This window comes from Melospiza georgiana, chromosome 17 (assembly GCF_028018845.1).
Source record: "Melospiza georgiana isolate bMelGeo1 chromosome 17, bMelGeo1.pri, whole genome shotgun sequence".
Classification (NCBI taxonomy): Eukaryota; Metazoa; Chordata; class Aves; order Passeriformes; family Passerellidae; genus Melospiza; species Melospiza georgiana.
Window position 1 is genome coordinate 171,551 of NC_080446.1, and position 25,626 is coordinate 197,176.

Here is a 25,626-nt window from a genome sequence, read left to right on the forward strand (position 1 = left end):
TGCAGAAAAATTTGGTGGCAAAACTGCCCCACCAGACTACACATACAAGAGTTCTCATTTTTCAGATGACCGAGGCTTCATACACATATGAGAGTATAATTCTAATTCAAAATCATTAATGTTAACTGGTTTGTGTTAATCACTTCTCATAACTAAAGACAGCATTTGGTAAATACAAGCTTGTTCAGGTAACACAACAAAAGCCAAACTTTCAGTTAATTCATTATTCCAAAACATTAGGGATACCATGTGTTTAATCTTCATCTCCTTTCCTCAACAATTAACACAGAGTTGATAACAGAGTAGATCTTTTCATTCTGTGTCATTTTGCTCAGTAATCAACCACACATCTAAATGGACACCTACAAGAATAGTATGACTGTGCTAGGTAACATTTAAGTAAATAAAATGAAAATTGTATATGTAACGAAAGCCCGCAATTACACAAAAAAATTGCATAATTACATGGTGCAATTATCAGTTATTAATTTAAACCTGTTGTTTTGGCATGCAGCTTCCCAAGTTATACTTGCAATTGCCGTAAGCAAAGCTTAGACGTTTAGATGAAGACAGACAGGCATGAACTGTATATTTCCACAGGAACAGAAGCTTTAACATTTTGGGCCTAACTTTTGCTGTCCCTGAATTGCAGGCAGATGGAAAGGATGCTCTTTATAAAGGAAGGTTTAAACATTTTCTTCCTATCATTTTTGATACTGAAAAGAAATTCTTATTTTGAATGCAAAGATCTAGATTCAAGAAAAAGCAATGTCATACTCATTGGCCAAAATTCTCTTTATACTGGTCTCTTACCAAGTTCTACATCCTGATCATCAGTAAGAACAAGGATGATGTTTGGGCGGATGTTTCTACGGTCTCTTTGAAATCTTCCCTTCAGACGTTGATTTAACAGGAAAGTTGAACTTCCATCCAACAGTGATAAAACAGTCATCATGAATAATCCAAGGACAATACTATGCTGTGCCATGTTGTGTTGATTTAATGTTCTCTCTGAACAAGGTAGCTTAACGGCTTCTATTTCTTTTTCTTTGCAGGTCTCCTATAAGGGAGAGGGAAACAAGTATTTATCTGTATTTTCACCCCTCTGCACCCATCAAGGAACAGCCAGGGTCTTTCCAAAGAAGTAAAAACCAATGCACTTGAAATAATCTTAACTCCTAAGAAAAAACTAACCAAACTCCCAAAGCAAACACTTATTTCTCTAGCGCCAGCTAGCAGCAGAAACTTGAAAAATTTAATTCATATGCTGTTATCAACGTAGGCAACGAAATTTCGCTCCAAGCTCAGATCTGGCAGCAAGCTCAAGGATTTAGCAGGGTTTCAAAATCTTTTGCTGTCATACATATAAATAGCAATCATCCTCCTTCTTCCTTAGTGATCCATTTACAGATGACATACATCCGTTTACATCAAAAATAGAGATGTCGAGGAGAAAAAAACCCCATACCTACCATAATTCTCAAACAGGACTGTAGTAAAATTTACTGAGCTAACAACATATTTGCAAAGTCAGAGAACACTCAGGCAGAGGATCTGTTATATACTGACTTATCTTACAAATTCCATTAAAGAGCAAAGCTGCCCTGATCTTGGAATTATGTTAAGATATTGTTTGAAGTCTACGACAGCTTTGATGCTAGTGCAAGATCCCTTTAGCATTTCTGTTGGCTTCCAAGATCATACGCTTTTTAAAAATACCGTTATTAATAACGAACACATTTGAAGGCCCATTACTGCTAATGTTCGGGAATGGATATAACAAAGTGACTTGCATTGCCTATGCTCCAAAAATTGACTTGATTGCAAAACAGAGCACATCTAACTGGTACTACTCCTGTTAATGATGCAATGAAAAATTCTTAGTAATTCCTACAAGAAGATCACAAGGAATGAATTAGCATGCTGAAAAATCTTTGAAATCACAGCTTTGCTCAGGCATCTTTTGATATAAAGGGATCTTCTCTTGCCTTCAGAAGTCAAAATAACAACATGAAAACATATTGAAAATATCAAGTACTAATTATTTCATCAGATCCAGCAATTAATGAGTCAGTTTTTTATGAATTCCGTACTTGCTCCCTGTCTTTTTCTGGACTGGTGCCAATGATCTTTTGTACAAGAAGGAAAAATCAATTTAAAATTATGCAAGAGAGATTCTCTGCTTTTTGTAAAGCCCAGAAACATCAGTGCAGAAAGAACATAGCACAATGTGTTTTACCCTAAGAAACATGTTGGCTATTCTACCCTTACAGAAAACAGTTTTTACTCCAGCAGATTATTTCATAGCCACATTATTACTTCCTCTCTGTCAGCAATTGCTCTTTAAGATAAACTTTCTTAATCAAAGTTTTCATGCATTAGCAAAACCACTGGTCTGAAAAATTATAATCAGTTTCTATGCTCACGTAAATTGAATCTTCATATAAGTCAACAGATATATTGCTATATTAATATGGAATATTTATTAAGAGTACTTTCCAAATTTGCACACTGACAGGGTTTGGAGGAAATGAAAAATCCTTCCTTAACAGTCTGTCCAGTGGGTTTCACAGGTAGGGGAAGTTACCTTTTTTGCTAGAAACTAAAAATTTATTTACATATCCCCATACTTGTTCCAATGGGCAGGGAAGGAGCTTTCAAATTTAACAGACGCAGCCTTAGTATCTGCTGCTGCTAAGAAATATGCTAGGCCATAGCAAAAGAAACACTGAGAAGTCAAATCAATTTTCATTCCTTGTACTAAGAATTCCATCTGCAGCAGTATAACTGGGAAGAATTATGTCAGAGTCAATGTGTTGCTGCTGTCCAGAATAGACAAAAGCAGCTTGAGAAAGAAACCTGTATGTTTCAACAGGGGAGTGTAGAAAGAAAGCTTGCTTAACAGGCACATACTCTCAGACACAAGCTTTTTGAGGGACGAGGTAGAGAAATGTCTTCGGCTCTTCAGAAACTACCACATATGTACTTGTATTAAAAAAATAAACTAATGCTATAGATGTTTTCATCACACACAAACATTTTTCTGAAGGTCTGAACGTTCACGTGGGTTTTCTTCAGTCTATACTAGCCAACAGCTTCTCAAAAGAAAAGCATTTGCTAACTTTTCTTGTAGCATTTGAAAGGCTGCCCATTCTTGCTATATCTGGTCAGAACTACCTTCACTACAGTGTTGTGCATTTAACAGTCTTTCTTACGTTTTTCTCATCTTTAAAACAAATACATGGAAGTAACCTCCTGACCTCATTGCCTCTCTCCCCTTAGCTAGTCATTTCCTCACACTTTATTGCCCCTCACACACTGCATAACTAAAAAGAGAAACTGTCCCCAGCTCAGAGAGCTGCTTAGCTATCTATTAAATACTTAAGACATTTGAGGACGCACATAAACTGTTCTCCTGCAGCTATTTTATCTACACTCATATATCTGTGGTTAAAAGAATTAGAAATCTCAGAAAAATACTGTGAGTGGAAGAGAGAATTTAATGTCAGATACAACAGGCATCTTCTACCAAACCTGTTACATCACTCCCCCACAATAAATATTTTTCAACTATTGTGATGTGTTATGTTCCATTGTTATCAGGGTAAGAACGCCTGGGAATCAACTCAAAGTGTGTAATTATGTGCAAAAGTCATACCAATAAGTAGGTAAGACAATCAAAGCAATTTTAGAAAATAACCTATTTCTTAAAGTATGTTTTCACAAGATATACATGCCCCAACTTAACAGCATATACATAGTACAATCCAAAAGCTAGCTTTAAGTAGTTATCAGAATAGCAACACAAGAGTGTCTCTCGTGGATTGCCAGTGGCCAAATACAGATTGGTTTTTTTAACTCCTAGTCTCTGGTGAACTTCCAGGAAGAAACACAAAAAAGTTTCTATTAACAGTTCTTTTCCAATTCCTGTCAACAGGGTTAATCTGCAATTTACAGATAAAGCCAGAACAGTTCCACAGCAATGCCCCAATCTTTTAATATAGCACTTTTAATATAGCACCCTCTCCAAAATGCAATTTTGATCTGAGTGGTACAGACAGTCCACTGCTCTCTGTGCTTCTGCAAGCCATCCTCCAGTATTAAAGATGCTTAATCTGTAGTGGTTCTCATTGGAATTAGGTATGCCTCTTATTTTCTTCTAGGTTACACATATGAACTTGAAAAATCTAGTCACTCATGTTTTATATTTAGGAAAGGGCTATCAGAAATTTATGAAATCTTTTTCAGATGGGGAATCTAGCTGAGTCTTCTTAAGCCAAGCAAACTTCTTAGAAGGCTGCTTTTGGGGAATTCTGGTCCTCTTACTTTCTCCTTCATGGCAACACAAAATGTTGCACTAACATACATTATAAATGTTGAAGAGATAAAGCCAGACATCCACATTCCATTTATAAAAGAAGTCAGCAAAGGGCTGTTTCCAGGTAGCTTTTAGACCAAGGAAAGACTTCTTTATAACACTGCCCTCAGTAAACAACGTCAGTTTTACAGCAGCAGAATGCACAGGGATGACTGATGTCAGTTCTATCCTAGGTGGTATTTTTAATACGCTATTGATTAGTATTGCTTGGCAAAGATATAAGAGGCCCCATGTGTGCAAAATTAGTAACTGACAGTAGCTTGCATAGACTGGTGCTCCCAAGCTCCCTAATGGAAGTCCCAGCACAACTGTCTACTGCATAAGCTCTGTGCAACTTCACTGAAGTCAGGTAATTCAGTTATTGCAACATAACCAAGAATAACATCAGACTCTTCCTGCAACTCTGTATCAAATAAATGTCTACTTCAAGTCTACTTCTAGAAATTACTGCTTCTAGTAATGTTTGCATTAACTGGCTTTGGGTTTTATTTGTTTTGGCTTGTTTTCCTTTCAAATAAGTATACTACAAAACACTAAGTACAGAATTGGTATGACAAGTTCAACTTGCCCAGCAGCCACCACAGAACAAGGTAACTGCATGTGATCCACACAGTGGAACTGCACATTAAGGGAAAACTGGCTGGAGAGAAGCAACACACACCTGCTCTCAATTTGGCTGGAGCCAATGCCAGGTGGATTATTTAAGCAGACCTAGGTGTGTAATTCATCCAGCGTTTAAATTCATTGAAATACATGGTGCTGGAGACATTACCTAGCAACTGACCCAATCAGATCCATTCTACCACTTAAATGGATTCAGCTGCGCTGCTGTTCTTTTAACTGGAGTCACTCCTTTGCATCGAGCTTCGGTTATGCTAGGTTTTCTCTCACTAAAGCTGTCAGCCATCACTTCAAACCATTATATTGTGTTTGTAAGAGATAAACACATTTTCATATGTGGATTGGGAAGAATCTTGTCTGCAATCTAACAAGGTTCCCATGGGAAGACTGGTACCAACATTACTGCTGTAATCTAACAACATGCTGCGTTTGCTTATAGTTTTCTACTTTCTGATTTTTTTTCCCCTCAGGCAGTCAAAAATTTATGAGAAAATACAAAAATCAAATCCCCAGTGCTAAATGAGACTCCTGAAGATTACAGTTGTGCTGATTTACAGTCACTGAATTACTATCAAGACACATTCTTCTGACTTGCTTGCCTTATGCTGGTGAACACTAGACAAAAATTGAAATATTTATCACAGAGAAGCTTGGTCATATTACAAAATCTCATTCATATTTTGTAACTTTATTTTAAATAAAACAGAATTGTAAATTAATTATAAATTTCCCTAGGACTTGATATTTTAAGAAATGCTCTAAGCACCTGAATCTACTTTCTTTCTGCCCACTGCTTGAATATTACTGTCAGAGTTTCCCAGTGACACACAAAGAATTAATTAGTCCTCTGATAGGTAAAATTGCTATTTGGATCCCCCAAATACAGAATAATAAACACATTTTTTTGCACCGTACGCAACACCCAACAACAACTTGAAAGAAACAAAGAATCATTTTGCTATTTTACCTATTATCATCACACATTTTTATTTAATAGATGCAATTTTACTTTAATGATAATTATATTAACTTGGATTAAGTACAGTAAAAACCACAGACTTATACTTCTGAAAATACTGTAAGGGAATGAGTTCAAGTGCATCAAGACAGAAAACGTAGGCAAAACTAGATACCATTACACAAATACATCCTCCGAAATAAACACTTTTTTGGAGCCGTATACTGGGGGGGGGGGGGGGGGGCGATCTCCCTGTGTTTATACAGCTGCAAACACACAGAGGCGTTCAGATACACACTCCGTCCGGATCGGTCCGGTGATGTGCCAAACGTGAAGCTGAACGCTATGGTATCCAGTTGTTTTCGGGGAACTGTTTTCCGCACAGCCTCGGCGCGGCTCCCTCAGCCCGCACCCTCGGACGCCCCTGCGGCCGCCCAGGCCCGCTCCCACTGACGAGGGGACGGCACGAACCGCCCGGCCAGTCCGCAGCCCACGGCGGCAGCCAGCGAGCGCCCACCCGCCAGGCCGGGCCGGCAGGGCCGCAGCAGGGCGGGGGCGCTCCGCAGAGCTTCCAGCACGGCTGGCGGAGGCCGGTGGGACGACATCGCCTCCAGTCCCCGCCCGCCTCTCGGGCCCCCTCGCTCAACTTCCAGCCCCACCCGATGCCAACGCAACTACCTTAGACTCGCCGCCCGGCTTCCCCGCGACAGCAGGCTGGCTCTGTAGCCAGCAGCCTCACAAGCGGCACGGCCGCCCCTAGCTCGCGAGGCGGGGCGGGGGCTTCGGACCTCCCCTCTAGCACTCCCCACTTACCCGCGGAACCGGCGCTCAGCCGTGCCAGGCCAAGGCCGGCGCACCTACAGCCCGCCCGCGGAGCCCGGGGCCCGGTGGCGCGGGGAAGCGCATCCTCCGGCCGCTGTGCTGGGCAGCAGCCGAATCCCGTTTCCCAAAGAAGCGTTTAGAGGAAGCGCTCGGGCGGGTGCTGCCCCCGCCTCTTCTTCCTCCTCTCCCTTCTTCTCCCCTTCCCATTTAAAAAGTTCATTTACCTCGAGGATCCTCCTCCCGAGTTTGCGCAATGCCCAGCGGCGTGCAGGGAGGAAAACTGTCCCACCAGCCCCAGGCTTGTTCAAAGTCTAGCGGCAGCACCGCGGCGAAGACGATGGCGCAGCCCCGCACCCCGGGGAAGCCGGGAAGGTGCCAGGCTCCAAGGAGAAGGGGCCGACGCTGAGCTCCCGCCTGGTGCACAAAGCCTTTCTGATCGAAGGGGATAGTCCATGGCGGGCGGAGGAAGGGGAATTTAATTGCACTTCATAGTCTGTGCTCTTCTCGTCCCCTATCGCTAGCGCTTGCCGAGTGCTGCCAGCCCCACGCAGCAGCTACCCCCCACGCCCAGCGCTGTGGGGCGGAGGTGACGAGACTCCAAAGGGGCTGAAGGCCTGCGTCTGCCCCGGACCCTGCCCCTGTGAGGGCGAGCCTAAAGACTTCTAAAAGGTCATGCTAACACAGACGCCGTTCCACTGGTGCAGTTGAAATTAAATGGCCCGACATTCATTAGTAATTAAGAAAAGCTTAACAAAAAAAAAACACCACAAAAACAAAAACCATAAGAATGAAACGTTTTCTTCTGGCATTCCCATGCTGATAGTGTCAGACATTCAGCACAGATTACCCCAGAATTTCCTGACACTTCTTATTACATCTAATATTCTCTCCCATCTATGATTTATTAGGACTTTTGCTTTAAAGCAAATCATTGCCCCCAGTGACCTCATCTGGACTGGAGAAGGCTAACAGTCTTGAACAATTTTTCACTGTTGGCTCTGTTCTTGGCCATGCATAGACAGATCCTAAATAAACAATTTGGGGTGTTTAAACATCTTGCTGTATGATACTGTACAGTGAAACGGCACACGCTTCCTCCAAACACAAGGATGTCACTTCTAAGTTAACAAATGTGCTCCTGTATGGACAAGAATGAGCAATAGAGGTGAAACACTGTATGCCAGTACTACAGTGTTCACACTAGGGGCTGCAACAGCACAACTGTATTGGAATAAATAAACCACTCCATACCAGGGAGTTACACTACTCATAGACCCACATGTTGTGCATAAAACAGGACGTACATCTCACTAACATTGTGATAAAATTCTTTCACTGCTTTCTGAGATAACATTTAGCTAGCAACTTTCAACTCACAATGAAACAATTCACAGGATTTTACAACACACACGTGAGCCAGGATGTCCTGATTCTGCACACTTTAGACATAAATTAGTGTCTAAAGGCAGCTGAGTCACACAGAGTCAAACAGCCTTTCAGGCCAGGAACAGAGCAAGGAACCCAGCATTCCTCTACCCTAACCACAGACCAACAGTTTGCTACTTGCAACATGCAACCTCTATAAACTACCTCTAAAGGGACTGCAAGCAGTAACTACAAAGCCAAAGAAAATACTGTTTGCTATACAGTGGTTCACACTGAAGAAGAAAATTTACTCTCTCCCTGTTTCTAGAGGACTGCAAGTGGGATTTTCCATTTTAATAAACACATGACCTAATATAAAGCTACAACTTCATTAATATAAACTACAAGCATCAAAAGATACTAAGAATTGTGTTAGTGACATTAGTCTAGGAATCTAAATTTTATTTCATGTCACTGGAAAATCTGACACAATAGATTGCTCATTTCAACGAAAGAGTACATTCACCTCACAGGGAGTGCACATAATTTCCATTAATGTTAATGGGAGTTATGCAAGTGCATTAAGAGGCTAATACAGCCCCTGCTCTGAAACAACCCTGCAAAGTGGAAGGTGCTTCCTCTTCAAGAGAATGGCATTTTCATCTCATGCATTTCAAAAGAACTCGATCTGGCACAGTTACAAAACAGGATGGGTAACAACTGTTATGCATCCAAACTTAAAGTGGTTTAGTGATTTCAGCTAGTTTTCCTATTGCCAGAAACTCACGGGATTCAGATGTATTTAAAATACTGTGGTTTATTTGAAGCCTAAGGCAATAAAATCATGTGAAATTACTGGTAAAACAAGAAGGTCTGAAAACTGACTCAAACGATGAAGAAACCTTTCAAGTATCTCCTTTTTAAATAAAGGAGGTGATTTTATTCACTACCTGGCAAAGGTTTCCATTGGTATATATGGATCATCATAGCTGATCAGAGTTCAAAAGATAAATTAAAAAGCAAGATCATTCCTTTTCACTGACACACCAGATAAACTTCAGTTTCTCTCGCAGCATGCCATTGAACAGCTTGAATTTATTTTACTGTACCTCAAATAACAAATGCCACCTATTATCTAAAGTATTTTTCTAAAATTATCCTAGGATTTACCTATTAAAGCTAGGAGAAAACAGACATGCAGTCATTTCTTGAAATATGAGACATCCATCTATGTTGTTCGCCACAAAAATTCTTTCAAAAATTTAATCTGGAGGTTCTCTGTTCACCTTCCTCTCAAGTAGTATAACACAGAAACGGTGCAGGCTAGACTATTAAGTAAACCATGGAGTTGCATGTAAAGGGGAACCACTTTGATCCACCTGGCAGACAGTGGGGGGTCCACAGCATTATCTTTTAATGAGTCCTGAGACAATAGCTAAAACTTCAGGGTGTAAGAAGCACTCAGGGGAACTGTCACGAGAAAAGAGCAGCATGTCAATGACACAGAGAAGCAACTTCTGAGAAACAAGAAGACAGTCAGGAATCCAAAAGTCATTTAAAAAAACCTCAAAAATAGAAGATAAGCAACATGCTGTGTGAAGCGTGTCTTTTTCATAGTTGCCAAATATATCGTGCTTTCAGAGCTTGAATATTGTCCTCATGTCACATGAAACAGAAAAATAGGGTTGGGTTTCACACTTTTACATACTTAGCCAATGCCTTCTAACTTTTCTTCAGACTTGCTACTCTAGCTTTACATTAATTCATCATATGCAAACCTCTCACACCATTAGTCATTTAGATTTCTCCTCTCTGCTTTCATGTTTCTTAATGTGCACACACATGCTTTGAGCCATCTTTAAAGACCTAAATATAAAGCCAACAACAGAACATGAGCATGATCTCTCTTGCTTTTCCTCAGTATAAATTATTACAGTAATAAGTCCACAGTTATAGTAATTACACTGGTCTGAGCTCTTATGGCAAAGTTTATAGAATTTTGTTTTTTATTACTTTAAACAACTATATTTCAGTTGCATAAAGTGTGTAAATATTGCTTCACCAACGAATCAAAATGCCATTAGGAAGGCATAAACAGCATAACATGCTCTACTCCTTGATCCCTTGACAGGTGTTTTATATGACAGACTTCAGCTCAATGATTTTAAGGGCAATTGATTGACATTCACCTTTTAAAGTCAAGTTGCACTTCCAATAAATGTTCAGTCACATTATGGGGGAAAATGATTTATACATTCTGAGGTACTACAAAAAGTGAAAAAGGGGAATCCTGCCAGTAAAAGCAACGGAGAAGGGGGGGGAAAAAAAAATCACCTAGTTTGCCTGCTCCAAATGTTAAGCCTCACACTCTTCTGCGTGAAAATAAAGATTAAGTATAGTACACTGAATTTAGTTACGAGTTCATAACACATGATATAATTCTAGTTTAATATTAATATAATTAATTTTGATCATAATTTGTAACAGTGAATGCAAGCTTTTTAGCAAAATATTGAAGCAACAAAGATGATGAGGAGGCTGTAACAGCAATAAAAAGAACACCCTAGTGCACTGACAAAAGTCATAGTTCATCTATCCAAACAACAAACCCAAAACAAATCCTTCCTGCAATGCCAAAGAGAAATTCATAAGAAAAAAAAGGCAGAATCCTGAAGCTCACATATAAAATTACTATCTGTGTCCTGAGTATTAATACTATAAATAATGCTCAAGGATGCATTTGAAGGATGAAGAGTGTTAACTCAATGAACTATTGTTGGTCACACAGTCCATAAAAATAAGAACTGTAGCCTGCATTTACCCCATTTATAAGTGACCCTTAAAATAGCAGCCTGTAGTCAGTAATAATTAAGTAATTTATTTTAATAAAGACTTTTCCTTTTTATAAAGAATTAATATTTTTCTTTTGTGTGTCCTGATCTTATTTTCCTTTATTGGCTTTCAACAGGTGGTACTACAGTGCTCAGGCTGCCTCCTCTTCCAATATCTGGATGTTTTATGGATATGGAGCAACGGGCCAATCATCAACTGAACACATTTTTTAATCGATGATTTGCTGCACTCTCAGCACAATTTGGTATGTGATGCAAAATGTGAAATACTACCATACTAATTTTTACTAAAAATTCTCCTAAGGAAGACAACAGTCACTCCCTTATGTAAATAACATTTCCTAAGAAAATAGTAAAGTGTGTAATGATAAAATACTCCATATCTATCTAAAAACAACTATGCTCTGATTTGCATGTATTAAAGCAGAAAAACATAAAATCAACTGATAAAGAGGATGGCTAGAACAGCAGGCCTCAGCACGACAACCTGCAGTGTTTCCTGAGGTCCCCCGGGCATTCACCATTAGCCAAGGGTCTCCTCACATGACTGCACTGGCTCCATTTCTCTCCAGCAGCCCAGTCCTAGCACCCTGAACGGTCACCTCCATGTCCTGCCTCTGCACATTTCACACAGTGGCACAGGTATACAATCTATGTTATGCACTTTTTGCCATAGAAAGGATTTGTTTGCAGTCTTTGGGTTTAGGTGAACTTGAGGCACCTACAGCAGAAGTACTTTCACTTACAAATACCTATCCTGTAGACACAAAGTCCAACTGGATGCACCTGGACTTTACCTCTATTAGGAAAGCTAATACTACTAAGAAAAGCTACTTACTCTGCTTTTCATTGTCTTTTAATTACCACTCTGCAGCAGCTCTCCCCCTCTAGCTCAAATACTTTATATAATAAAAAAAAATTATATATATATATATGGATATGACCAAATATTTGTATATTCTAAGCTGGGCTTCAAATGGATATTAGCAAGAAATATTAGGAGAGAAAATTACACAACTGCATGCATTTTGCACATGCAGAAAGTAATTTTCTTTTTCTCTTGCCTCAATAGCACAAGTGAGGCAAAGCTTATGGTGGGATGCGATACCTGTTATTAGATCCACCGCTACAGATGGGAACGAACAGACACAGCCTCAGGCATATCAAGCAATTCAGATCTGAAACAGAAGCAGCTATCTTCAAAGTTAAGCTGCTCTACATTTAACTAATGTTTTAATCAAGTCATGTGAAAGAAAAGTAGTTCAGATCTCTGATAGAGGAAGGCCTGCTAAAAAAGAAAAAGGAGACAGATTCTTAAAATAAGGTAGTAACTCATCTGCTGAAAAACACAGACTTGTTACTGAGGTGGGAGAAATGAGAAGAGAGGCTAAGAAAATTACAATACATCTTTAAAACCTATGTCTAATAAGTCTATCATTTTTGCCTTTTATCAGAATGATGAATTTTAATAGTAAAGGCTTATGTTTTGAAGGTGTTTTGTGGATTTCCCTTGAGGGTCAGGATTGATTCATCAGAGATAGTTACTTTATGAGAAATGTTCATCTATCAGTCACTGGCATCTCTCTTACTGATCATCGGCAAGGACCTTGAAGATTTCTTGATTCCCTTTGTGTAAGGTCATTTGGTGCATTTGGGTATGCAGGTTACTTCCTCTAGAGACTACAGAAATATATCAGCAAGTACATATGCAGTTTTGATAGTATTATGGTAACTTCATTACTGGTAATATGCAGTCTTTTGAAAGATATCATGTGCATTCTTAAAATAGAAACTACTATAATTTTGAAAAAGTTGGTTTTTAATGACAAATCAGTTTCATTTTTTTCCACCAGGTATCAAGGGTAGAGATTATTTATATAATGCTCCAGGGACATTGACGCCATCCAAATTCCTTCTGCTTTGTTCAAGACAAAAAAGACATTGAAACAGAAACAGGTGCTGCCACCAGCAAAAGAACAGTTTACTTTCATTTCTAAAATGTTAAAAATAAAGTTGAACCTATATATGAGCTTTAGCATCAGTGCCCTCCCTTTAGAGTTTACAGTCTTCCATAAGGTAGTGGCAAGTTTTCTGCATACGAAAAAACCTTGATCAAAACTACAATACTATACCATTAATGGCCACTGACCCAGTGATGTCTCAAATCATAGAATTTTTTGGGCTGGAAGGGACTTAAGGATCATTCCTTCCAATCTCCTGCCAGAGGAAAAAGTGTCCCTCCTCCCAGAGGACACTTTCCTCTGTCCCAGTTTGCTCCAAGGCCTGTCCAACCTGGCCTTGATACTTTCAGCGACTGGGCAGACACTTCCCTGGGCAACCTGCGCCACTCCCTCAGGTGCCACCCTCAGAAGAATTAAACATCATGGTTGCCCTTCAGGCTTAGAATACATATTATTTCTGATTTCCATAATTATGTCTTATTCCGAATTCAGAGAGAAATGTATTAATAACTAGAAGCACAGTTTATTTTTCCATCACTGCAAAGCTCTGGCATTATCAGTAAGAGACAAATTACAGGTAAGATATCTTACTTATAGTAAGTCTCATTTACAGGCCTAAAATAGAGAGGACTGATTTTTCAGAAGTAGTAAGCAGCCACACAAAACAGTTCTGAAAATTTATGTAGCTTTTTTTAAGTCCTGAAACTGTAGTTGAACACTCTTGATGTCTGGCAATGAAACCTCTTTATTTGTACTTAGTTCACTTTGTGTTATTAGTATGCTCATCATTCTCATGACTGACTCCAGTGGTAATTCTTGAGAATCCCAAAGTACTTCCCATGCCAGACACGAGTGTCTGACATGACATCTGAGTATATTTCCACATAGATTATTTTTCACCGACAGGTTGAACCTCACAGACTGGAGCTGCAAATGTCAGGACACTTGAAAAATTTCATATGCCCAGCTTAGAAGTCCATATATAAAAGTGCCCAGAGCATTCTCACTTAGCTCCATGCTTTGTCATCTTCTGTGCTGCTGCAGTGAGGCACAGAGATGATGTACCAAATTAGAATGGCAAACAAGTTCTCTAGTCCATTTTCACCTACGAAAAAAAAAAGTGAAAGCTTATACAAGAAGCCTGTACTCACTAAAATGAAAAAAAAAGTTAAAAGACAAAATGATTCAGAAAATTCCAGCAGGCAATATATTCCGTTGCTGGAGGCAGAAAATTTGATGGCTTGAGCTGCAGCCTAGGTCACAGCCCCAAAATCTTACATGGAGAGTATCACTACTGTTAGTTCACTGATTGAGAAAAGGTCAACCCACCATGAATGTGTCTGCCAGAATATATTTTTTCTGGCTACATCCTAAATTGTTCCTGTATTTCTGCCAGTTTGGATGGATCAAATAAATATAAACTGTCTGTATAGACAGTAAATAACAATAAATCCCTGTGTATAGGTTCCTTCCCTTTAAACAGCTCCAAAAGGCAATAAAAGCCAGGAGAGAAGAGAGAAGCAGGCCCAGAATGAAAGCCAACAAGAAACAATGGACTGCATGCAATAAAATTTAATACAGTGCAGTGACCCATTCAAATGATGCAACCCCACTGATCGTATGAAACATAAATTAATTGCCCAGGAACACGCATAATTGGCAACTAAATCAATCACAGCCTCTGTTTGTGCCAACTTCCTTCTCTTTACTGGTAGAAAGCTTTTTCAAAGTGCTTTTGCTCTTTCAGAAAGCTTTTTATTTCTTGCACCATAGTTCAGTCAAGAATGTTAAAGAAAAAATGGTAGATTAATTACTTGAAATAATTGGAAAACACCTCAGGATATTGTTTCTGCTCTTCTGGAAAAAAGGGTTAAAATTAAAATAGCTGATTTTAATGCAATTGAAAGATCAGTACCAGACCCCATGGCAAACTATCAGTATGTGTGATAAACGAAAAGAGGTTGCTGCAAGAATGCTGAGATGCCACTGAGCAATGAATCTAAGGGTCTAAGATGGCCACAGCTTCCTGAACTCACTGTGAAAGTGAATTAAGTATCACAATCACTAGATGAAAGTTTCACAAAGACATAAATCCTCCAGAACAGATTTGTGTAAGATAAGTGGGCTCCATATATCTAGGAAAGACATGCATATGTATAAGTAGATCCAAGGGGTAAGGAGGATACAAGATAAGAATAGATCAGAGTAGGATTTTTACTGAAGAAGTATTAGGTTATGCGAAATGTAAGGCACAACAAGATTTCAAAGTTAATTTTTTTCAATACGGAAGAAGTGAGGAAGCACACAAGAGACCTGATGGTGAGAATAAAACCTGTAACAGTGATGACACATCCATTAAAAGCCACAGGATGAATTTGGGCGTCTAGAATGTAACTGTGCAAGGAGTTGGTACTGAAAACTAAGATAATGATGAGCACTTGCACTCAGAATAGTTGAAGTTACTCAAGATTTCTCATGCTGAAGTTGTAACACCAAGCTTTAGTTTATTCAAAGATAGAAAGAAAAAAGCCAAAGACTTCACCACTGCTCTATTTTTCTAACTGAATGAAGAACCTTTGCAAGTCTTTGGTTTGCCATGAAGGGTTTCATTACAGAAAGAGGAAGCCATCCCCCACATCTATGGAGATGTTGCTCTGTGCTGTAACACACGGTCCTTCGGGATCCCTGCTATTTTATCTGCCCCAGGAAGAGATTTCTATGCTTCTCTGAGTTTGCTCTCACCCACACACCTTTAGAAATGCAGACATATTTTGCTGTGCAGAAACAGCTTTGTGGTACCTTAGATATTACTGTTTTCAAGGATGCAAATTCAGAACTCTTAAAATAGAGGATTTCAACTGAAATCCATAGCACTGCTTCCTGCAGAAGCTGGACTGGAAGGTTTTCTTCTCTGACATGGACAACTTAACTCTCAGCTACAAACGGCTAACAAATCTTTTCCAGTTATGTAATACTAACTCCTCTCCGTTTCTGTATATTTTCATCTTTGTTGAGCAAGGTCAGGAAACAAGTCCTGTCTCTAGCTAGTCCTCTCTGTTGTCAACAACCAAATTCTAGGCATTGCTGAGCATATATCATTATTTTTTTCCATTATGCCATAGAGCTCGAGCTTTTATGTCCTTGGCATGTCTGTCTTTTCACTCCTTTAGCAACATTCCTTTATCCCCTGCTTTAGTAAGTGTAATTACCATCTTACAAAACCACGTCAACACTTGCATCTTTATGCACACATTTACAGTAATCAACAATACTATTTCTTTTCTTTGCCAACAGTCTTGACAACTTTAAACTGTACAAGAAGTAAACAATTTTAACTACAAAGTTTACATACCTGTTTCTTTATGCAGCATGTAATTTATACTCAGAATAACAGCACCACAAGAGACAATGATGAAGAAGCGAGATTTTTTTCACTGCATTTTAAAATGGCTGCAGCAGATGCCTTTTTTTAGACCTTGGAAGATTGATGATTCCATTACTTGTAGTATTCAGCAATCAAATCTCTGAGTTTAGGCTAAAGTGAGTACTTTTCCTTACTTTGCATCTTCCATTACACTGATATTAATCATGTTTAACCATTCATTTACCTCTTACTGCTACTGCATTTTGAGAGGACTGGCACATTATTGATTTTTGACTTTTACCCTTTAGAAGCTGGGTAAAGGGCTTTGCAGTTGCTTAATCAAAAGTGACATGATGAGGGCAGGGGAGCTGCAGACCTCAGCGAAATAGCAACTAAACAACATGCCAAGTTATGATAAAATTAAATTAAGAGTCAACAAAGAAAGCAAAATATAATAAACAAAAATTATAGCAGATAACCTCTATAGCAGACCACAGAGTACAAAGCACTCCTTTGCCTTGCAAAACACATTGCTAGGAAAGAGGAGACCAAGATTAAGAAGGAAGTTAAACTACAAATTACCACAAAAAGAAAAATGCAAAGGCATGTTCTGTTACAGAATTGTCAGTTAATGTGATTTGGCTCAAGCAAATTCTCAGTTGTTTATCAAGCTTTTTTCTCACAGGAAGCATCACTTCAGCACTCCAACTAGCAACTGTAACAAGAACAATACACAATGTAATATTTTGATAGCTGGCTTCTTCTCTGCTTGCTAAAAAAATGGTATTTTTAAGAAAGTCAAAGAACTCCATTTGTATCTTTTTAAAGAGTGCATATAAACCCTTAATTTCATCTACAATAGCTAGCAAATTCTGCAGTAAACAATAGATATAAGTACATTATAAACCATAAGAACAGCAGTAATGTTGGCTTCATATTTTAGAAGAAAGGCCCACATGGAAAAAAAAAGTGCATAAGAGATAGTTTAAATTGTCAGGTTCTCATACAACCGAGTTAGAGAGGAACAACTAGAAGGGGGAGAATTTGTGGACTTACAAATAAAAGAGCTTCAGTTCCTATTGCTCTTTCCTGAAATTCTCAGCTTTATTGGTTTTTGACCCTTGACATAATGTTTTGGTCTGTTTGTCCTAAGTTATGCCACCCCAATTCCACTAACCTCAGTGTAGAATATGAGAACCAGAGGAAATCAAATTAATTTATCAAGAAATATCTTTCATTAATGTGCTTATTTTTCTGTGTATCACATTATTAAAATGTGTTACACCCTGGCAAAAGATATTCCCAAAATCAAACTACGTGGACCAGTGCAACTCTCATCAGAAGTTTGTCATGCATCTACAGCACTTAATTGTCAGTAACTGTTTACACTATGGCTACTATGCAGTAGTATTTCAGGTCAGATGCCAGTGACCTCTCTAGGATCTCTGCTGCTGAGTAAAATCATATATTTTGTCAAAGGCCACTGCAAACATTCCAGTATAACTTATTTTGCAAGTTAAATGGGAACATACAAGGTGTGCCATCCATAGCATGACTTTAATCTGGCACAAAGAACGCAAGTGAAGTAGTTCTGATATGAAAGGTGGCACTACTGCAGGGGAGGTGCTGTTCCCTGGATACATTAACTGAATGAAGATTATTAATAAACTGTTTATGAAAGTGAAGCTGACCCCTTAGAATGTGATAAATGACAGAAGAAGTTCAAGAAAGGAAAATCAATAATGATACATCTTTAAACATAGTACACATAAGCCTACACATGTCCAGACAGCATGGGGTAACTCCCCTAGCCAGATTTTCATCTGTCTGGCAAAAGATACTGTCAAAAAGAAAGGGTCCTTTGGGAGAAATTTGAAATGGAGGATTTCAAGACTGTACCTTAAACAGAAATTGCTAGTAAATTTTCAAAGCCTTGTGATGTTATACCTACAAGTTGTCTGAATTCCAGTTTTTCACAATCTGCTACATTTTCATTTAAGTATAATGCAAGAAAATAAAATTGCAATGCTCTTACTTAAACAGTATGATTTGCAAGCTCTTGTATCAAAAAGGAAAGTAAAAATATTAAGCGAAAGGGAGAACATTAAAATTTAGGAAATGGTGTTGTTCATACACTGTAATTCATGTACAGCCCACTCACTTTAATTGTACAATTAAAAATATTTTCATAAATGCTTCAGCATAGAGAGTGCAATAACAAAATACAAAGGTTTTCTTTCTGGGGGTGTTCAGTGTCTTGGCAGATCAGAAGAAATATTGGTGGAAAGGCCTTCTGAACTCTGCTTTCCTGAGTTCACTCTTAAGGACAGCATATGTAAATACTAATTGGTCAAAAAGCAGAAGAAAGAGAAAACGAAGTTACAAAACAAAACAAAACAAAACAAAGGGGCTGTTTTGTTGGGTTGTTTTTTCCCTTCCCAGAAAGCTGCTAGGCATGCAAATGAAACCATGGATCATATAATCAACACTGGTTTTAGTTTTTGCGCCTGAGTAAGATTGTTAAATCAGAAAGACCGGTCCCACAACATCCTCAGCCGAGTCCCTGCTCCACGTGAGAACAGTTCTTAACACACACACAAAAGAAACTGAATTTTTTCTCCCTAAAGGCTTTTTTTCCTTTTCCTAGAAAACAACTGTATAGCATTTTCTCAAAATTCAATGGTGTCAAACTGTCAGAAAAAGCTTTGAGAGACACTAACACATTCCAAAGTTCTTACAAAATAAAAGACAGCAAGCAATGCAATTACAGGAGGTAATCCCTGCTTATTCTCTACTATGAATGTGTGCTCTATATTCTGTGGTCTGTTGTCAAGAGAACTGTAAGATGGTATCCTATAATTGTTACCATTGAATTGTGGTTTCAAATAACATGAAATGAAACCTATCTTTTATAGTACAAAGATCTTAGCTGATATCTCTTTCTTCCTTAGTCTTATCATTATTTACAGCAATTCTGAGCAGTAGGGCCTCCTATTTACTCAGACAGAAACATGGTGTGCTTCTTATCTGCAATACTCAACCCTTCTGACAGGCATCATGAAAGTTTAACATCACCTTTCAACCTTACCTCAATCCAGCCATTTCATGAGATCTTTTACTTTGACTGGACACTTAGACTAGCTCGTAGTTGCTGCGACCAACTCTAATGCAGGAGTTTTGATGAAATGGCAGGGAAGTAACTGGCTCCCTAGCTATAGGTAACCTGATAAAAAGGCTACTGCTCACCAAATACTGACTAAAGGCAAATTTATCTATATTTTTTCCTTATTCTGCCTCCACTCCAGTTAAAAAAGAATATCAAAAATAGAAATGTTTCTTACTAATCACTACAACACATTTTATATTTAATTTCTAAAATACAAGTGTCTTCATCCAAATAATCCTACCAATTCATGTTATGCACAATATTCAGTTCCCTACTAACAAAAAAAACAGCCCCAGAAGGAGACAACAACTATTTTTCTGATACTATGTGGCAAAGTAGTGCCAAAGTCAGATGCTGCGGAATATAACTACACTGTAAAAACAATGCAATTATCTCTGTTATATTTCATCATTTGAGTAAATTAAAGCAAAATGCTCAGTGCTCACACTAGTCAGCAGCAGTAAATTCCAGTAAAACTAGTTTAAATTTGGACTACTATTTTGTATAAAATCTTAGTGTTTAAGTAACGAAGAATTTGGTTGCTTGGGTTTCATGCAGTTGATATTATTTTACATTGCATTGCAGGAAATCTAAGCCAAAGAAGCAGGGTAGAACACAGCTGAGTTTGTGGGCATATATTTCCATTTTTTGACACCAAACAGTGTTTGAAAATATGAACCAAACTTATTTGCCTATAAGACTTGAAAAGAATATTCACCATTTTGATTCAATTCTAATGATTGACATGATTACAGCTCCAGGCAATGAGTTTGTCACACAGCCTAACAGTCTGAAAAGAGCAGCAGTAAAATGAATGGAATGAGAGTTTGTTAGTTACTCAGACCCCAGAGATCTTGAATTCCACAAATTCTGGTTGGCATCATGCACTGAATCACAGAAACATCCCAAGAGAACAAAACAATAATAAAGCACACTGCATCATATGATACCCACTCTGACTACCAAACAGTTAATTCAAACCAATGCAGTTTTGAGGATGTAACAGCAAAGTATCTAAAGCTAAAATAATAAAGTGCCGAATATAATAAAGTCATTTCAGAGTGATAGTGCTGAATCATTAAACTTGGAACAAGCAAACTCTTACTACACTGAACACAGAGATAAAGCTGGCCTTGCTCTTGCTGTCTCTGAGGTTACATGATAGATTTTAACCATTGTTCAATGGCTAAGCAGACAAGAATCATAGCATATCTGCTTCTTGGTATCCTTCCTATCCAGAAGGATACCAACTGGTCAAAAATATTCACTCAGGCAAAAAGGTACCTAGTAAAAGCAAACAGGGAGCTCCCTTTAACTTGCTAGCAGAGCAAGTAATGCATGGTGGCTTCGAGAAGATTTATGTGTCACTTGTATTCCTCTTTCAGTGGCTATACATACATGCTTTTCTTAAGTCTAGTTGCATGCTGATCCAGACTCTGGCATAGAAATTGGAAATAAAAAAAAAAAAAAAAAGCTCATTTTGGCAACAGGAGGCCTTCCTGAAAGCATAGTAACTGAACTCTGACACTACTCAGATTCTCTGAATCAACAGAGGCCATTCAATTCGACATCTGTTCAGCAAAGCTAATCACATTCAGTGTTTAAACTTTAGAGCAGACAGTGAGATGAATTAGAAATCTGAATTCTTAGCAAGTAGAACAGGAAACTATTTGCAAGTTTTTAAAAGCCAAAAATTCCCAGGGTTCCCTTAGATGAAGAAAATTTGAGATGTTTGCTTTGGAGTTTTAACTCTCCACTCAGCAAACATACACTGTACCATTAGTTGTCAAAACAACTAAACTACTGTCCTAACAGCTCCACTATTGGAAGTCTACTTTGCTTTACAAATCAATTATTAAAACTGTTCTCTCAAGAAAAATAGATCCTTTCCCCATGTTTTTCTTCATTTATAGCACTATAAGTGAACTATTTTACAAAACAAGCATTATTCCAATAAAGCAAATAAGCTGAGGTAGGTAAATCACAATCTCATTGACAATAAGTTTTATGAAAAATTAAGTAGCGGACATACAGCAACATTACCATGAGCCTCTTACTCACACTGCTGTATTTCTCAGCATGACACTGGCACAACTTTGTTTCTGAGGTATAAAGATACTCCTAATTAAATCTTCATTCTTCAGTGTACCAGGATTTATTCTTCTTTATATGAGCTGGGATTATTCTATTTAATGATGAAAAATGTTAATTTTCTGCCTAAATTCACCAAATTACAGATGGGATTTCCTTACAATTTTTTGTTGTTTCCAATTTCTTTAAAATAAAGTGCAACACATTATTTTGGTTGAAATTAATTGCACTACTATTCCAGTCCCCAGAGCAGGCATCTGAACAGCATCATTCTTAAAAAATTTCCAGTTTAACATATGGGTAGTATTTTGGAGTGATCTTAATCCACAGTCATAAAATTCCACGTAATTGCCTGTGTCTTAATGGCCTTAGGCTTTGAATACAATCACGGGTCTTTGAACACTGCCTGTCACTTTTAGTGCTTGAGTATTGACATTGTATCTCTTTTAGGTTCTTCTCAGCCCTTTAATGACAATGCCAATTAATAATGCATCATTCTCTCTCCTCTAGGTAATTTTAATTGCTGTAATTTATGTCCCTAGACAATTCTTGCACTACAGATGGAATCTATACTACTGTAACAATTTAGAAGATCACACTCTCAAGGTCCTTAGCAGATAAACAATACAATTTCAAGTTTATAGACATCATCTATAATTGACATCAATTACTGTTCAAGGAAACAATGATATTACAGGTAATAAACAGAACATTTTTATGTTCTGGAGCAGTGTGAATTTCACCATTAAGGCTTTGACAATTAATTGTAGCTTCGTAATGCTTTACAAAGATACTCAGATGCCTTGAAAGGGAAAAATGCACCTGAAATTAGCAAATAGAGATACTTCAATATACACATTTCTTCAACGAGGCCTATACCTTTACATAGATATTCTCAGAAATACATGAACACCACCTCTGAGGTAGTATTAGAAGGCAGCATAAACATTCAGGTTTAAAGCCTGAGACAGTACGTAAGATCAACTTCAGCTTTTTATTAAAACATGCTAGCAAACTCATGGGCACAAAAATAAAGCAAAAAGAAGAACTGTTTATCACTAATCTATTCAGCTCTACAGATAGCGCAAAATGAAGGGTATGGTGTCCCATATTAGATTATTATTCAGTTCATCCCCTTGCCAGTATTAGGGATGCTTCACAAATCATATTCCAGTATTTTGCTTAGTACAGCTTACATTGATCCATAGCCCTGTGAAGTTCAGTCTCTCTGTTTTTACTGTTATCTCCTGATACTTTCAATCCACTTCATCAAAACCATCAAGCTCCTTGTGCTGCGGTTTCCATTTCCCTTCCAAAGCCAAGCATCTTTCTGGCCTAAAGCATCACACCCTAGTCTCATGAATTACTTTTCTGAAGCACATTGGCCCCATTCATCTCTGTCCAATGGACATTAAAACATTTCCCCTTTCATGGAGGATGAAAGTTCAGATGAATGGTTCAACTTCAACAAGATCAGAAATCCATTAAAAAAGATGTGAGTGGCTAACTTGCTTGCTACCTCAGTAGACAAATATATACACTGGATTTAACTTACTCCTACCTGGAGTTCACTGGAACAATATTGCAGATTACTTTAAGACTAGTCCCTGGGTTCAGTGTTGTACTGAATGAGACTAAAGATCCTGCACATAATTCGCTATTTCTGCTATCGATATAAGTATTATATTTCATTCAAATGACGGCCCTCAGGCACAGTAATAACTGTAATTCTTGCATAACAAATGTGCACCTGGTTAAGCAATCAAATAAATTCACCTCTACAAGTGCCACAGATGGTGCAATTTGTCCCAGTCATCTTTCACTGATCCTTTCTCTTTAGACACAGTGCTGTTTTTAACAGATGAGACGACTAAATGAAAGAGAGACTGAAAAGCAAAACTTGCTGTGTCTAGCAATGCATATATCATCATTCAATTTCCAAGCACCTACTGAAGAATTTCTGAAACAGTACACATTTTAAATTAGTCTATAGTGAACTCTACTGTTGCATGTTATCCTTGGAACACATCTGAAATACTCCATAAATTTACAGGCACAAGTAAACAGAAAAAGGTGAAATCCTTTATCACTCTGGTAATACATGTTAAGCCAAAGCATGCCAACTTACACAGGTGACATCCATCATTCTTCTTCATTTTTAGAAATTATCAATTTACACCTGCAGACGAAGTTTGCATCTAATGACTTCAGCATTACTGTCAAATTCATTTTGAATTTTTTTTTTTTGTGCCATACATCTGACAAACCTCCTACTGTTGTGAACTGTCATAGCAGATGAGTCACTTAAGAGGTATATCATATCTTATTTAGCACTGCAGTATTTCCTTTTAATGTCACGTATTGTACCTTATTCTCAAGCTGGGGAAAAGCTCAGCTTCATATTCATATCTGCTCATAGTTCTGATGACTACTTCTAGTTTTCCCTCTAAGGCATAAAATGTGCAGAGGTGTACCTTCTCTCATGTCTTTCAGAAGAAACATCCTATTCCAATCTCTGCTACCTTCTTTTAACTCCACACACTCACCTCCTTCTCCACTTTTCAGTCTCTAGTAACAAATGCATGGGCAACAGCCACTTTTCTTTCAGACCTGTATCTGAGGATAGCCAACATGTCAGACCCACAAAATGAACAAATGCCTTTTTCTTTCCACATAAAAAACTCCCCTTCCCCCAAGCTGACAAACTGGATCTCTTCTTCACAAAGTTAGTCTCTGCAAACTGCTAACGGAAACAAGACATCTTCAAAGAGAAATAAAGAGGCAAGACTAAATGCCTTTTCTCTTCCTACTGAATTATCCCAGTACAACTCTACTGAAGTCACTAGACTCCAAATTAATACCATAGTCTATTCTTGCCCCGCCATAAGTAGATTCAATTTGGTATTAAACTCATGGGTTTAACAGCTGCCTCTCTTATTATCTTCACAGAGTTTTACTCGGCCAGTTGGGTGTTATAGAAGAGTGACATTTGCAGGCATCAAGACAGTTGGATGGTGAAAAAAAAAATCCAAATTATTCTACATATATTCAAGGCCTGAAACAACAAAAACTAATTCAATAAAATTCAACAGAGCCATGCTTTATTTTTTCTATAAACATTCTCAAAAAGACATTAGCATTGCACTTAGTTTAGGAAAACACTGTGGTATAAGGGAAGTTTCTTTTTTCAGTCTTAAGCATCCACAGTACCTGGGGAGATCACAATGTCTAGTTAAATTCTTCCTGAAAGAAAAGTGGATTGACAGAAGTTACTTGAATTCTGCACTCTGTCAAAAACTAGTTGGCAGATGAATTGTTGTCCTTCTCACAACAATCAGGGGGCACAAGGAGGAGAAAAGAGAAAAAGAGGCAGACAATTAAAAGCTTGGTACTTTGTTTCAGAGTTTTTAGGTATATTGTTTAAAAAGAAAACCATAACAGGATGGATTTGAATACATTAAATATGTACTCAAATCGTGGGTATAGTAATGGAATCAGTACCCATAAACAGCCAGCACTAACTTCCTGTAGTCCTTACCCCTAAAGCTGTATGGCAATTTACATTTTCACTTTTGAGAGGAAGGTTTTTGAAATGATATCCATTGGGTTAAACAACTAATTCATGAATGTCATTAACAGACAACTTACAGTCATGTTTAAAAAATCAAAACTCAACTTTTTTTTTTTACATATTTGCCTTTTAAATACAAATCTAGTCTCAAATTAACACCATTTTTTCCATTAGTGTTTACACTTCAAACAGAACTACTTTCAAGCACAAATATTGGAGATGAACTTCTTCACACCATTCCTATATTACAGAATATTTATGCAAAGTATTTTCAGTCCTTTGTGACAAACAGCGGTAGTATCTAAAGTGTCCTCAGGTGCCCACAATGTAGGCAGTGGCAATTAACCCTCCCGCAAGTGTCAAAGTGCACTGAAGAAAGAAATCAAACAAGAGCGGAGTCTCCGACAAGTTCAGTTAGGTAACTGAAATTAGGACCATTACAGAGATAATTTCTTTTCTATAAACAGATAGAGATAT

The 25,626-nt window shown here is 38.0% G+C and overlaps 2 protein-coding genes across 6 annotated transcripts in view; one reads left to right on the top strand and one right to left on the bottom strand.

The window, feature by feature from the left end:
- The window catches only part of NCOA3 (nuclear receptor coactivator 3), a 104,834-nt gene extending 101,259 nt beyond the window's left edge, over positions 1-3,575 (top strand). Inside the window, exon 24 of the mRNA XM_058036104.1 lies at positions 1,056-3,575. Within this exon, the coding sequence (XP_057892087.1) occupies positions 1,056-1,148 (93 nt within the window). The 3' untranslated portion in view covers positions 1,149-3,575. The remainder of the gene's footprint in view (positions 1-1,055) is intronic.
- SULF2 (sulfatase 2) overlaps positions 1-25,626 on the bottom strand; it is an 83,343-nt gene that overhangs the window by 44,081 nt on the left and 13,636 nt on the right. For 2 of the 5 annotated variants that reach the window (XM_058036111.1, XM_058036108.1), the window contains exon 2: positions 814-1,060. The exons of 1 other annotated variant lie outside the window; for it this stretch is intronic. In XM_058036111.1, the coding sequence (XP_057892094.1) occupies positions 814-988 (175 nt within the window). In that variant the 5' untranslated portion in view covers positions 989-1,060. Of the gene's footprint in view, positions 1-813; positions 1,061-6,770; positions 6,933-7,003; positions 7,080-25,626 lie in introns of those variants that run through there. 2 more of the 5 variants (XM_058036110.1, XM_058036109.1) reach the window with 2 other exon arrangements.